The sequence below is a fragment of the Hippoglossus hippoglossus genome, chromosome 6, assembly GCF_009819705.1.
Source record: "Hippoglossus hippoglossus isolate fHipHip1 chromosome 6, fHipHip1.pri, whole genome shotgun sequence".
Taxonomy (NCBI): domain Eukaryota; kingdom Metazoa; phylum Chordata; class Actinopteri; order Pleuronectiformes; family Pleuronectidae; genus Hippoglossus; species Hippoglossus hippoglossus.
The window spans coordinates 10,421,594-10,437,909 of NC_047156.1; the positions used below are offsets into that span (position 1 = coordinate 10,421,594).

General features: G+C 40.6%; 1 protein-coding gene across 1 annotated transcript; it reads right to left on the minus strand.

Annotated features, from left to right (window-relative positions):
- Window positions 1-724: 724 nt before the first annotated feature.
- On the minus strand, window positions 725-10,584 carry LOC117763525 (guanine nucleotide-binding protein G(i) subunit alpha-1). The gene is made up of 9 exons (XM_034588715.1): window positions 10,068-10,584; window positions 6,666-6,708; window positions 6,211-6,352; window positions 5,044-5,201; window positions 4,778-4,906; window positions 3,554-3,683; window positions 3,321-3,474; window positions 1,951-2,143; window positions 725-1,854 (listed from the first exon to the last, which is right to left on the minus strand). Exons 1-8 carry the CDS (start codon window positions 10,183-10,185, stop codon window positions 1,953-1,955), a joined length of 1,065 nt encoding a protein of 354 aa, XP_034444606.1. The 5' UTR covers window positions 10,186-10,584; the 3' UTR covers window positions 725-1,854; window positions 1,951-1,952.
- Window positions 10,585-16,316: the final 5,732 nt, after the last annotated feature.

Sequence of the window (16,316 nt, forward strand, 5' to 3'; positions counted from 1 at the left end):
GCGTGTTGCCATCATTTCAGTGTTTATATCTAAACAAATTTGAGAACGAGGTTGTTCCTATCACTAGCTATAAACTAAGTATTTTAACGGTTGGTTGGCTGATGAGTAATGGAAGGGACTTTGGGCCAGGTCGTTTTAAATCACTGCAGCCTGATGGAAACTACTTTTTCATTCTGGTCGAGGATTAATTAGTCCTAATCTCAGGGCATTTCATATAAAAGGCAGACACATCTTTGTCAGACACAATCTATGTTAATTATATTAAAAATGGTGAGTAGATTTCTCCTCAGTCGTCTCATTTATATGACATCAAGCAGCCACAAGTTACATAATGTGTCCACTAGGTGAACTATTTGCTGTTTGAAACGCAATGACAGCTGCCATTACATTTTATATCTGGTGTTAAATCAATCATGATCCAAAATTGAGTGTAAAACGATGTAATGTGGAATTAGAAACTTGCAGGACAGATTCTGACCAATACACACTTCAGTGCAGTAGCAGCAGTAAAATTTACACATTTTGCAATAAAATCTAAAGAGCAATTGATTATGAAAGGAAAAGCCAGATTGTAAATTGACAGATGAATTGATTAATAGCTTTTGGCTTGAATTTGTGTTTTTTTTTGGTCTTCAGATCAACCTTTAACATTCATCTCAATCAGTCAAACTTTCACCTGTTAAGGAATAAATAAATATTTACACACAAAGAGACGAGAGAAAAAGGTGTTGCATAAGTTGCCATGGTTTCACCACAGCCCCTCTTTTATTAGCAAAATCATGGATATTAGTCCACTAATGTCCCCATCCAATGGAAACAGAGGCTGGGGGCTCTAGGGGGGGGGGGGGGGGGGGGGGGGGGGGGGGGGGGGTATGTAACGCGAAACCACCACAGCTCAGTCATAAACAGAGCACTTGTACCCAGCCACCTGTCTGTCCGTCTATGCACTAAACTCTACATATGGTCCTAATGTCTGCTACAAGGCCGCCATTGGCATCCTCTTTTCAAAGCTTCTCTTTACGTCGTGATTCAATCAGGAATGTTTAAGTTTGTGGCGGCGCACCAACAACGTGCGCTCGTTAATTAGAGAGAGTAGCTTCTATTTGGCCAGTTAGAAAAATAAAAAAACTTTGAAAGAGGATGACAAGTAGAGGAATAAAGTCCCTTTGTTATATATTGTGCACTCACTGAAACACGCAACCACTCAATCACACAGGCGTTGGGCCTCAATCAAAAAAAAAGCTCCCGCTCGCAGCACACACGCAATCTCCACACATCCAGAGAGATTTACACACTTTTCTCACAGTATGTCAGAGTCAGAGTGAATTGGTCTACAGAGTGACTTGGTCTTGCTTGGTTTTTACAAGGATGAAAAAAGAAAAAAGAAAAAGATGATGCAACAATGAAATAAATCACAATAAATGGATAATATGGACTCCAGGGGGCTTGCAAAGAGTTGAATGGTAACGTCTACAGAAACCTAAAATCAAAGTCAACAAAAATAAAACACTGCAACTAAGGCATGCAAGGCACAAGCGCCTAGAAATAAAGAAGACAAAAAGTGTTCATTTGTGGACCCAAAAAAAAGTGAAGGCCCCCCTTTTTATATAAAAATTAAAAATAATGATAAGGTCAAACAAGCACATTTTAAAAACTGTGAAAAATCCCCAGACATAGACAGTTGTACAAATATTTTACACAGAACATTTTTTCTACACACCGTCTTCAAAACTTTTAGAGATGAACATAAGTTAATAAGAGGTTAAAAGTGACATTCTCAGCAGGGTCCATAAAGGTCCCTCCAGTTTGACTCCTCTTGAATAAAGTCACTTGGTAAGTCGGCCACCAGGCTGCCTGGACAACAACAAAAAGAACGATACAACATGATTAGGGGAGAAGAATGTGACAGAACACCTTCATCCAGCTCGTCCCTGCAGCAGCAGACTTTACCTTTAGAAAAGGCCACAGTCCTTCAGGTTGTTCTTGATGATGACGTCAGTGACGGCATCAAACACAAACTGCACGTTCTTGGTGTCTGTGGCGCAGGTGAAGTGAGTGTAGATCTCCTTTGTGTCCTTCCTCTTGTTCAGGTCCTCAAACTGGCACTGGATGTAAGCTGCTGCCTCCTCGTATGTGTTAGATCCTAGAGGAGGAGGCACAAAAAGGACACAGTTAGGAAGAGTACAAAAATAAAATTAAAAAAAATTAACAAATACACCTTTTTACTATAAAACAAAATAAATACAATTGCAGAGTAGAAAACTCCAGATTTGATTAAAATAAATGTCTTTATATGCACTTAAGTACATCTGTGCAATCTAATACAATACAACTGTCCTAATTATATATATATCATTTGTTTAAGCAGTGAGATTATTATTAATGGTAGTTCATGATGTACTGGATAATATTATATTCTGCCCACTTGAGTATGAAAAATGTGAAGGATAAAGAAATCCCAGTAAAATGAAGTCCTGACTTTGTAGAAAATGTTCACGTATCAAACAAAGACAAGCCTGATTACATCACTATATTGGATGTTCTCAGAATCCCAGAAGATATTCTACATCATTAGTTACTGGTTTAACAGTAATGCACAGTTTTCTTTTCTGGGTAACTTCTCATTTCTAAATAGTTTGTAATTTATTCTATCAATTAAATATATGTGAGTAGCAATTCTATTGGTGAACCTGACAATGATGTATTGTTTAAACATGAAGCAGCCCACACAGTTGAGGAGCAGAGCAGAGAGGAAAATAAAAAGAAGGATGTTTGTGTCAGCTGTAGAGACTGCCACACCTTTGAGTGGCCACAAGAGGCAGACAAACTATGTTTAAAAAAAAAAGATGAGGAACTAAAAACCAAACAGCACGAAAAATTAAGTTCTAAAATCGTAAGTGTACATTTTTATTAATCACATCACTCATTAATATGATGGCATAGCTGTTTTTGTGGTAAATTATAAAGACATTAAACAGGGATTTAAAACCTCTTCAACATGATTTAAATCATCTTGTTTTGCCATCGTTAGCACTTTAATAGGCCTTGACTTGAGACTGATGACATTTTTAAGATTTATAGATCTGCAGACTTACATGTAAACTATTCTGCAACTTAAAAATTTTTTTTTTTTTTTTTCTCTCACACACACACACACACACACACACACACCACACACACACACACACACACACACACACACACACACACCACACACACACACACACACACACACACACACACACACACACACACACACACACACACACACACACACACACACACACACACACACACACACACACACACCTTTCTCTCACCTGCATATTCTGGGTAGCAGATTGTGAGAGGACTCTTCTTGATCTTCTCCTCAAACAAGTCTTTCTTGTTGAGGAAGAGGATGATGGAGGTGTCTGTGAACCACTTGTTGTTGCAGATGGAGTCGAACAGCTTCATGCTCTCGTGCATTCGGTTCTGAATGGGAAAATGTAAAAAAGTTAATAAAAAGGAGAGGATGAATCTCGGGGTGTGTTGAGTTTAGACAGGTTTTTACCATCTCCTCGTCCTCGGCCAGCACCAGGTCATAGTCACTCAGGGCCACACAGAAGATGATGGCGGTGACTCCCTCGAAACAATGGATCCACTTCTTCCTCTCTGATCTCTGACCGCCTACATCAAACATTCTGCAGCAGGAACACGGAACCACAGTGTTACATGACTGCAGCACACCAACAACACATTTTCACTTTGAAGCATCTCAAATCAGACACTCTATTCATTGACAATAATTGTATATTTCTCTGTAGAAACATTTTATATCCTCAGGGGGATCCTGGAAATATGACTCAGACCTAATGCTCAGGCTATGATCTTAGTTTGACTCCGGCAGTGGGAAAGTTTCTTCCCTGATATATAAAGATATCCTAATCATCTGACTGTACACAATTTATCAACCTTATATTTCTCTTAATTCAGTCAGACTTTGTGCTCATGATAAATTTCAGTTTAGGAGACATTAATATAAGATATAACGATATTAAGGATGTGGTAAGGGTCAGAGTAGAACCCATTAAATTTTGGTTTTAATGTGTTTTAAAAAACGATTCAGATTAGTGGGCAGATGCAGGAATTTATAAATCTTTGACATCTATGACAGAGTTTACCAGGACTGTTGGACCTTGGCAGAGGTATGCTTTCTACTGATTCTAGTTGGTAGAGCTATAACCTTATGTATTTATTGCCTTTGGTTTGTCTGTCCTCAGGATTACTTAAATCTACTACACCGATTTCTGTGAAATTTTGTGCAGGGACAGGGCATGATCCAAAGAAGAACCCTTGGAGTTTTGGAGCGGATCTGGATAAAAAAAGGGGGGGGGGGGGGGGGGGGATCCAGGCCCCACTTTCTTTAACATGGTGAGATAGGGTGTTAGCCTTGGCAGAGGTATGAACTCTCAGACCACCCTTTTAGTTTTCTCTTACAAATCAGCAGCTAGTGATGTAGTTTCAGCAGTTTCTGACACAGCTACATTTTGTATCTATACATTGACTTACAACAATTTGAGCTGTGTCATTCTCAGACATGATTGTTGCCATTTCTTGTCACTATTTTTCATGAAAGTACATAGATAGCCATGTAAAAAGATAACACCCCATTTTTAACCCTCTATAAAGCTCCAATTGGGCTGTTATTTTTCAAGGGGTACATACAGCTTCCACAGAGAACCACCCTGAACCCATTTGACTCAGTGAACAGATCAACCATGGCGGTTGTACTCACTTGAAGTGCAGGTCCTTGAAAGTGAAGTGTGTTTCAACAATACCAGTAGTTTTGACTCTGGTCCGCAACACATCCTGTTGGGTGGGTACATAAGAACCGTGGGATATCCTGTCCAAGTCATTTAGGTAGCTTAGGGGGGAAAAAAAGAGATGGAAAGATAAAGATTTACACCAGATACAAAAAGAGAGGTTTGCATACTAAGACTGATGAGTGGGAGATATTCTGCCAGGTCCACATTAGATCCAGTGTCAGTGCGTGCTACTCACTATGCTGCAGAGTCGTTGAGCTGGTACTCTCGGGAGCGGCTGAAACAGGCCTGAACTCCTCCGTCCTTCCACAGCCGCTGGATGACCCCAGCCAGCTCGCCTGTCATGAAGCCCTCTTCTGCTGAACCTGCCAGGACGAACAGCTGCCGTGCATCATCCTGAAGAGACAAAACCAAGAGGACAAAGACAAAAGTCCAACTTAAGTTGCAATCCACAACTTTTACACCTTTTATGCCAACAAGGATGGTTTGTGTAGTTTTAGTTACCAATTATAAATTTTACTTTCTGTTAAAACTGTAACAATAATGAATGTTTATTGTGAATTCATTGTCAAAACTAACAGCATCATGGCATCACAGAAATATGAAATGCCAGTTTGTGTAAATAAAGTCCCAACTGAGAGAATTAAATCTTGGGTAGTAATTTCTCATAAAAAGAAACAAAAACTACTTCACAATAAAATATTTGTGGCAGTTAAAAACAGCCGCCTTTAAGGATAAATAAAGAGATAAATTAACAATGGGTTTGTCTCTGTCCCGTTCATCTGGTCACCACTTTGCATGAAATTAAAAGCGACTGTCTTCAGAAGATCAGGGGCCAAATATCGATTTCTATAAGGCAGAAAATCAGGAGAGAAAAGCTCTGGGTGTAAAATTGGCCACGATGACAGAGCCAGGCCAGTCACGCTGAGGCAATGACTAAGCCTCTTGTTATTCCAGGAAATATCTTGAAAAGGAAACAGGAGTCTCTTTAGTATGAAGAAGAAATAAAAACACTGTATTCATTTGCAGCAAATGGTAATGACACACTACACCCAAACTAATTCTCCAAGTCTAAAAAAAACAAGGAAAACAAAGCTATTTACTGTAAAACTCATTCTTGTTGTACATGTACATAAAGTAAAAGTCCTGGTCAGCAGAACATACTGTATAGACTTAAGGCCTCACAGACAGTACTCATGTCAGTAAACCTTGTGATATTAAAACCCTATCAGTTCTCTGGGACCTGCTGCAGATGAGTGAAAAAGAAACTGTCCAGTGGGCAGGATGACCTATGACTAAGTAGCTGTTTGCCCTTACAGCACTGAGGTATACATTAGCTCTGAAGTACAACCTGTAATATGCTAAGAAGAGTGTAAATGCCAGATTTGTTTTCCCTTGCACTCACCGCTCTAGCGGCATCAGAGAAGTCGATCTTGAGGCGTCCCATAGCTCTGATGATGGCGATAATGGACTGGATGGTGTTGCTGTAGACCACAGCCTTGTACTGCTTACACTCCTCCTCAGAGTAACCTGCTTCGTGGATAATCCTGGAATACAAACACACAATGTTAGCAGAAGGCTCCGAGTAGCAGAGAAACATTGATTAACAAAAGATTATTATGACAACAGGCTGTTATCGGTTGAGAATGGCAAACTGTTGTGCCAGCATATTTCAGACGATGGAACCAAATTGTTGCTATATACAGTCACATACAAAAGGAGAACTAAAATTACAGTTATGCAACATAAACATAAACTCTAAAATGCACACGTAGTACAGTGTGTCGTTCGCTCTGTGTGAAGTCTAAGGGCTGTCAGTGCAACTCAAACACTGAACATTTGTTGTTCATCCACACTTACTTCATCTGTTTAACAATTGTGCTTTTCCCAGACTCTCCAGCTCCTGAAACAGAACAGATGGGGAAAATCATTAAATATATTTCCATTAAATATTAAAACACGTTAAACTTTAAATCATAGTTAATAAAGTAATGAGCATCATGTCACTTTGAGTATGAATCACACATAAGTGCGTGATTCATTGATTCAAGCTTCATTTGTCTATTTGGTATCAAAAATGTGTTGTCTGAGGCCTCTCGTCATTCATTTTGATGTAAACAAACACGTACAGACTTAAACATGGATGGAAACAGATATGCAAATATCATTTGGTCCTAAAGTTCAGTTTTAATACTCTGCTTCCCGTTCAGTGACAGGTGACAGACCTGAGAAGAAAATAATTAAAAACAGGTCACTTTATCACACATCCATGTCTTTTTGAAGATGATCTTTATGAGCTTACATATATAAAACTGTCATTTTAAGCTGCATTGGTTACTTTGTCACAGGCGTTACAATAAAAATGCACTTGTTTGATTCTGTGAAATTACAGTGAAAATGCTTTCCCTTTAAAAACACAAAATGTCAAACTATACCAATCTGTATTCTAAGTCACCTTAAAGCCACGTAGGAAAAAAATAAATCCCACCTAAACTAAATGATTATTTCATATCATCTTTCACACTTCCAAATTCTATTTATTTGAACCCGTAGCACATTAGTTGCAACACTGCAACATAATGCAGTGAAGAAGTGTCTACGGGTCTGTTGGGCCAGGTCACAGTGCAATTGGATTAATCAACTGGATCCTCTCTGCAATGAGATTATACCAAGCTTAACTGTCCCTGGGTTAGAAACTCACGCTGCTTCAGACTGATTGGCTGGACGCAACTGTCAGAAGCATCTCATATGGACCATTTGATGTATGTGCCATCAGATTGCAGCCCTACATGGGGCAGCATTTCAGCCTCCCATCTATCTATACATCCATCAGCTGTACCTCTTATCCTCTGAGGGTTGCAGGCGGCAGGAGCCAATTCCAGTTGACATTGGACAGGTTGCCAGTCTATCACACAGCGTTCAAAGGTTTCCTGCAGCTCCCTATGAGATCCAGGACTGTTTTCAGCTGAGCACACAGCATTTTAATTACCGCACCACTGCAGGGACTCACTGTTCCCCAGTGAGCAAAACTGTTCATCAATTCACCGTCCCATATGATAAACAGCCACCCAGTGCAGGCACAGAGCTAATATTACAGCAAAACATCACAACACCACTTAGGTTTAATTCCCAAACACACATTTAAGGCTCACTGAGCTGCCAAAATTGAAGTACCTAATGGCTGATAAGTAAAATGGTTCAAGTTTGTCACTGAGCTATAATATTTGATGTGGCTACACAGACTGAATCAGGGAACACATACCTCTCAGGCTGCACGAGATGCAGGTATCTCCCTCAGCAAATAATTAGCATCAAGCAGGCCATTTTCTCTGCTATTGTATCATGAACGTGACACTGCACAAAAACAAAGAGCACTCTTTATGATTTGCAAACATGACCTAGATCTGAGGCAGTCCTCCCACTCTAAACATCCATCTAAGGAGCATGTCATTTTCAGATAACTGCATTAATCCAAACACTCCCGCTGGGATGCCTGACAGAGCAGTAAACTGCAATAAGCACGAAGGGGAAGGCAGCCTTTCTATCTTGCTCAGAAACACACACACACACACACACACACACACAGTGTAAAAGATATTCAGCGTTACAAACGCGGAAGTGAGATGCACTTATGCGTTCAAAGATATATTGAAATAAACCCATCACATTATAAATCCACAAACCAATTCCACCTGTCTACTGCAGGTGCTTGTGGGAATCATGGCAGGGGAAACAAGCAAAACCATGAAAATTCAAATCAGGTCAATCGCAAATGACGCACACATGCATACAAGCACCGAGTGCTGCGTCTGTGGTGAAGTCACATGTCTGAAAATAAGTCATGCCACAGACACAACCCTGTTTCTTAAGAAATTCCGTAAAACATGCTTGATACTGTTGCATCTTCCAAACAGCTTGTTGACTACATGGCCAGCGCAGATGTCCAGTTATATGGACTCGCCATCTCTGTTGTGTGTATGTAGTTATCACAGATGCCTACTGCTGTCAGCCAGGCTGAATAGGTTGCTATGCAACCTCATGGCCGACTTTTCTTGACTGAGACAGGCAGCAGCGGTTATCAGCGACCAGCAAGAGGAAGAACTGAAAGAGGTGTGGCAGCTGTCTTTAAGACAATTACACACACGAAACTGTGAGATGAAATACTGGTGCAGGGATGTGAACCTGGATATCACCTGGAAGATTGTACAAATACACGTTACCGTCCAGCTGATCATCTGTTCGTGGGCACAGTGAAAGGCTTGGTCTCCACATTCAAATGACCCCACTAATGTTTTCCCTCTGAAGACACCACAGCAGCTGAACACATTGTGGATCACGCACGGTATAAAAATCATCATAAACCAGATGTCAACACATTATATCTAGAATGTGATCATTTAAAACATTGTGTATATCTCATGAGACACTGCAGATAGGATTTATTGTTCAATTCTTTCCTCCATATCCTGAGGAAAATCATCACATTTAACTGTGTTAAATTATATCACCAAAGACAACAACGTGTGTTTAGTGAGAACGAGGATTCATAGAGAACGTATGATCGGTTTCAGAGACATTAGCCTGTTCCGTCCAGTTAGCCAGATTTCTGCCCCTTTTTTTTTTTTTTTTTTTAGGGCGAACCGGCCTAAACAACGCCTGGTGTTTGTTGTATGTGATTAAACGGCTGTTAAACACGAAGACGGCTCACGACTTGAATGTGAATCAGAACCACGAAGACGCTGGGCCACGGCAGTGGCGGCAGCGCGGCCATTTCAGACTTGTTGCGGGATAAAAAATATCATTCACAAGTTCGAGCCCTTCTGCGAGCTAACTAATCCGAGGCTAGCGTCGGGGCGCTAACCTAGCTACAGCAGCTAGCCGTTTAGCTAAATTAGCTCACTGATTTAACGGCTGGTCGCTGTCGGGATTAGAACTAATCTCGCACTGAACTGATAACCGGCTGATTATCTGCGCTGCTTTTAATTTGTGGAGGTTAACAATTAAATAATAAAGACTCGAACTCCAGAGGCCAACTTTTTTTTCTTTTTCTTCTCTTTTCTTTCTACGTCTTCACATGAAGCCGAGATCGGGTCTAAACTCCTGCGCACGTTCCGTCAATTTATTCAACCGTGAAACTTTACAGTTAGCGGAGACGTGCTTTGATACGTGTTGGGTAAGAAAAACCCAGGGCAGGAAGGTGGAGGGTTCGATCCCCAGCGAACCGACCCGCAGCCCCGCACCTCCCTTTCGTGTTCCTCTCACCGAGCAGCAGCAGCTTCACCTCCCGAGCCGCCTTCTCGCCGTCGTCCCGCAGGTTCCTGTCGATCATCTTGCTCCTCTCCTGCGCCACCTTGTCGTCCGTGCTCAGCGTACATCCCATCTTCTTCTGCCCTGGCCTCCGAATAAATAAACCGGTTTTTAAAGATAAACGAGGAACTCACGACTACGACGCAACTTTTAACTAGGGGCGCAGCGACATGCAGAGGCTACCGAGCTAGCATCCAGTGAGGAGGAGGAGGAGGTGGAGAAGAAGAAGGAGGAAGGGAGGAGGAGGAGGAGGAGGCGGTCTGTCTCTGCTGCTCCGCGGATTCGAACACGCCCTTGTCTGTCTCACGCTCCGGTGTCACAACCACGACGTGTGGAAATGTGAGTTATCCACAAAGTGCGGCTCTCGGGGCGGCGGGCTCTGCTCTTTGTGTGTGGATGTTTCGGGGGAGAAGCAGCAGCAGCAGGAGGAGGCCGAAGCTCTGAGTCTGAAAATGTTCGCTTCCTGTTCTTCTTTCAACGAAACCCCCCCGGAACTGCGCATGCGCCGCGGAGCAACAAGCTTCTTTCAAATCTTCAATCTTCGAGCTAGTCGGGCCTGCGCGATGCCAGGGCCGTGCGCAGACCTTCAGAGGGCCCGTCACCAAGTTACAAAGGGGCCCATGGAGCACATTTCCAAAACACAGACATATTTTTTTAGCATAACACGTTGAGGTATTGAAACCCATAAACAAACCAAATCATAACCAAGTCATACTTTAGGGCTGCTGCACACACACGCTACTAATTGTGTCGAAGCCCCCCTCTTGTTTGATATTTACGATGATCGGCTCCGACAGAAACCTGCAACTGCCATGGAGAGCAAGCTGACTGGGAAGTGTCCCCAACCAGATGTTGTGTATACTTGTACAGCTAAGATTAAAAACAACAATACATTTCCAACTCAACTCCTGCTTACGCTGCAAAATGTATCAGCCAATTCCGCCCTTCTCAGCCATGATGACATCCATAGACTTTGTCTCTGTTTTGGTTGTTAACTGCAAAAAAGAACACATGCAAGTGTGGGCAAGATGACAACATCTGTCCCCCTCCTTTTCTTCTGAATTAACAGTTCAGAAGATGATGGTAATGCACATAAAACGTTTTTACCAACCACAATGATAAACAAAAGAAGAGGAAGAAGGATGACTCAAGTTTCTGTGAAATCTCAAGTCTCTGGAATTGGCACTGTGAAGTCGTATCCTAGCAAGTGTGGTTTATTTCAAAATATCTATTGTATCCTTTTTCTTGGGTAAATGGGTCATTGGGTTTACAGTTTACAGTTCCTTTTTTTTTCTGTTACACAATAAACTGGTGTTCAGACATTCAGGAGACAATTCAGGCAAATCAGCTGATTGTAGTGTTTGTTTTATGAGAGTATGAAACACATGAGTGGGAGAGAGAGCGAGAAAGAGACATCAGACTTCATCCATGTCGTCCCTGCTGATTTGCATCGCAAGCTTCTGTCATGAGCTGAAAACGCAGCTCATACAAAGATCTGAACTGAAATGTAAAGGGATCTTCCTCGGGATCATGCCTCACCCCTCCACAAAATTTCATGAAAAATGGTGGAGTAGTTTTGGGATAATCCTGTTCACAACAAACAAACAAACACAGGCAGAATCATAACCTCCTTGGGGGAGCTAACCAGGAGATATTATCAGCAACTGACTGAGGATCTAAACAAAAAATGTACTGATGGCTGCAAAGTATGGAGGCTATAAAAACATCCAGCTGGAAGTTTACACTTGAAAACGTCATTCAGAAATGGCAGTTAAGGGGAAGTGTGGAAGTCGAGACAAGATCTGAAAGTCAGGAAAACTTTCAGATAAAACCGCACATCTGCTGGAGAAAAAGGGGAAGTAAAACCTCCATGTGACTGAAAAGGTTCCACACGAGGGTTTGACTGACACAGAAGCATTTGTGCGGCGCTCCAATGTGCAGGAAAACCTGGAGGAACGATACCTGTGACCTCATAACAAAATTCAAAGTCTGAAGTATATATAGGGATACGCCAGAGTTGCTTTGGAAACGAGTGCTGTGGACTGATGTTACTACGACGGCCAAAAGTGGGTTAGGACCTTTGCGCCCTGAAAACTGTAAAGTATAAAGGGAAGAAAAACAAAACAAAAAAACCCAACAGATTCTGTAATTTTCTCAGGGGACACCAAACCTTTTTCATACAACTTGTAAACTATATAAAAAGTTGGACTTGATTAAAATTAAATATAAAAAAGAAACTGTGAAGTAATGAAAATTAAGACTAGGTATCTGATATTTGCATGTTATAAATATAAGATATTTATTTTATATAATGGTTGAATATATATATAAGCATTTTCAACTTTCATTTTTTTCTGTTCATTCATTATGAATTCATAAGTCAAAATATTGATTTTGATCTTATATAAGAGTATATAAGACCATCTCATAAAATGACTAAATGAATTGTTTTTAATTCAAAAGTAAAGATGTTTGATCATTTTGAATTACAACAAATATTGTCCTTTTTACTCTGCCTAACCTTTGTCTATTATATCCTTATTGTGGTGTAAATGGGACGTTGGGATTACAGTTTACACTTCCTTTTTTCCCCTGACACAATAAACTGATGTTCAGACGTTCGGGCGACAATTCAGGCAAATCAGCTGTAAATAGATTGCTGTATGTTTGTCTTTTATGAGAGTATGAAATGCATGTGTGGGAGAGAGAGAGCGTGAGACAGGCATCACACTTTATCCATGTCGTCACTGCTGATTTGCATCGCAAGCTTCTGTCATGAGCAGAAAACCCTCAGTAATATGTTTGCATGAGCAGCTCATACAAAGAAACTACTCAGACAGGGACACATTCAGTACTGATGTGTTCAGCTTCATAAAGCTGAATAATGAATCTACATTTTTGACTCTAATTTCTTTCTCTTTCTCTGCCTCTTCTCACAATATTTACGGAAAATGTCTTGTTTAAATCCTAAATTCTTCAAATACTCAAGTTCAAAATGTCACAAGGTTACAAAATAATAAAATGAAGTTAAAAAGTGCTTAAGAAAGGAAAGATATGAAATGGATGGGAAATGAATGGGCAATGTATGGAAGCCTTTGTATCAGCATTAACTCTTAAAGAGATTTAAACTCTACTGGGTACAAAGATCATTTGGTTGGACGGTGGAGCCCTGTTGACGCGATGCAAAGATAAGCTGTGGCTCACAAATGAGGGTCACACCCTGTGGTCAGGCTTTCTCCACGACCACATCCAGGAATTCAAATGACCGGCGGATGATTGTGTGATACAACCTCATTAGCTTTGAGGCCAGATATGTACAGCCGATATGAACGGAGCAAGAATATATTGTTTACAAATGATGTGACATGAGAGGTTTAGCTAAAAAAGATGGATATGGATGAGTCTTATTTCATGAGTTATATCTTTACTTTGAAATTACTCTATTGACACACGTGCTGTAAATATGGTGAAGAATATCAAATAAAATCAGCCTTTGCCTATGTTGTGCCACACGTAATGAGCAGACTCAGTTTGACCTGATGTGAACTATAATATTCTCTGTGTTATTATTGGGATGGGAGAGGATTTAAAAAGTGGTCAGAATTCATCTCCTCACTTTGCATAACATTTGCAGATGTCCCCTGCAGAATGTAAACTACCGCCATATTTATTTTTCCTGTTGACTTTAAGTGAACATGGAAAGTTTTTTTTTCTCTATGCACAATAAGAAGAAGAGGCAGTCAGGACAAATAGTTCAAAAACCCTTCATCATTAAACGATACAGGATGCATCCAGTCAGGGGTTTGAAAGGTGTGACGATGTCTCTGTGTTGTTTTTTCTTCTGACCAGGGAGACATGTGTGTGATATTGTGTTGCTATGCCACAGCACCCCAAGCAACAGGAAATGTTCTGACTCCTTCGAGTGACGGAGCCTCATGAGTGCGAGTTGAATAGTGAAATGACGGAGCAGCCTGTCAGCACTCTGATGCTCATTACGTTCCACAGAGATCGGGGCCTACAAGTGGGACCCATTAGTGTGTGTGTGTGCATGTGTGATTTATATCCAGGCATTGATATAACTGCACATATACCTGAAAAACACGTACTTTCAACTACTCAGTCTTTACTTTATTACACCTCATTCTCCTCCAATCAAATATTTAAAGGGCCGATACCCCCTGAATAACTGCAGGACTGAGAACAGTGCACCGGCTGATATCCGCCTGGTTGTGGCAACACCAGGCTTCGGTCATATCGTCATCTGGTCGGTGTCACAGTCATCAACCAGGAGTCAGTGGCCAGTCGGAGGAAGATTAAAAAGGTCAGTCACTAACAATCCAGGTCATTAAAAAACACCTTTCAGTGGGGACGACCCCTTCACCTCTTATTAATTAAGCCTCATACTTTTGCCACATGATGACAACACAGCCATCTCCATGACAACTGAGCGAAGGCCACCAGCTCATGAAAAGAGACAGAAAGCTTGTAAGAGAGCCCTGAGTTGTGATGTAGTTTGACAATGCAGATCACACATTATCTGCACCTTATCCACACGTTTAATCATCATACGCTGGAGTTACTATCAGGAGATGGTTAATTCAGTCGTAAAACCTGGAACTGTATAGCACGCTATATTCATCTTCATTCATTTGGTGAGTGACTGGTTTGTAAAACGCTGCAGGCATGGTGAGGTCATTTTTGGTTTTAGGTTCTAAGTTGATTTTGAGTTGTTGTCTGTTATTGCAGTATAGCAGTGCTCCACATGAGTCTGTGAGGAGGATGAGGCTGAGTTCATGAAGAGAGAGGTTTTACATTAGTCCCCCAGATGGCAGCAGAGCCATGAAACCCCCCATCAGGACAAGACAGAGACATGAGAGCAGTGGCTGACGAATGGACATTTAATTTGACCTTTAAACACACAATAATACGACACCTTCCATCTGTGGTCTTATGTTAGTGATGAGGTTCCAGCTGTGTGTGAACTGACCAATGATTCCCAAAGTGTTTTTTGAACTGATCCATATGAGGTGGTGTCAGTGGATCTTGTGAAAGATATTTTTTTGGAGAGCCCCTTAAACAGATTGTATAACTACTTTTGTTTTGGTTATCTCTGTTGTTATACCTCTACCTACAGAAGAAAGTTTTGTTCTATACCTAAGCATAAAAGCAAACATCGTTGAGAAAAGGTTGCAAATGAAAAATATATATCTCTTGACTTTCTCCATGACAAGGTGCCTGCTGAATCTTTCTAGAGTTTAAAGACTTGAGTGCTTTAGCTTTAATTTGGGAGTATTCCCACTGTAGGTCTACAGAGACCAGGATTCCTTAATGTAATTCTGCAAACTTCATCACCATTAATTGGCAATGAATTACAGAATCATCAAATGTTAATATTGTTTAATATTATAAAATGTACTATCTATGACCATTAGCAACAATTTGTGCATCTGATACCTTTGTTTTACAGTCACAGATAATATTATCAATTTTAGCAGTGTAAATATATATACCAGTGTATAAAACTCTGTCCCCTGTAAAACTCATTTCACCACTGTTACCTATTCCAAAGACAGAGGGCAGACAGAAATGATATATGCACATGTTCAAATTTGTACAACAACATTTAAAAAAACTAAACAGGTTGTTGTCTTTATTTTATATTACTTAGTGTTGTTATTTCATACATTACAGTGTTTTCTGATACAAGTAAGAATAATTCTTGTTTTGATCATGTTTAGAAGAATCTTTGACCGTTAGGGGTAACAATCAAATTTCTCATTACAGGTCATTTATTTTGCTGAATATATTCATGTATATGCTCTGTGACTTTAAAGATTCAGTGTGTAGAGTTTAGTGACATCTAGTGGTGAAGTTGCATGTTGCACCTCACCCTCCCCTCCCAAACATGACAGAGAACCTGCTGTAGCCTTCAGTTTTCATAAAAACTCAAAAGGTGGAGAGGACCCGCTCCCGATGTAAATATAAAGTATTTAAATATAAAGGGCCCATTCTAGGGTAAAGAAAACAACAATTAGCACAATTAAGATGAAACACACTAGTGAAAACATTACTAGGATAAGTTAAACAGATTCCAGGTTATCCAGATCCCAAATGGACACAATAATGAATTATAATCTGTCTTTGATGAACCGAGAGATTATACGGTCCCACTTGGCTCCTGGTCCTGACGAGAGTTACACAAAA

Bases quoted from the DNA above. Each gene is read 5' to 3' on its own strand.
- LOC117763525 (XM_034588715.1), bottom strand. From the start codon at position 10,185: ATGGGATGTACGCTGAGCACGGACGACAAGGTGGCGCAGGAGAGGAGC. The intron at 6,709-10,067 runs GTGAGAGGAACA...GTTCTGTTTCAG, and splicing joins GGTGAAGCTGCTGCTGCTCG to GAGCTGGAGAGTCTGGGAAA. The intron at 3,684-4,777 runs GTGAGTACAACC...TTCCTGCTGCAG, and splicing joins TTCAAGGACCTGCACTTCAA to AATGTTTGATGTAGGCGGTC.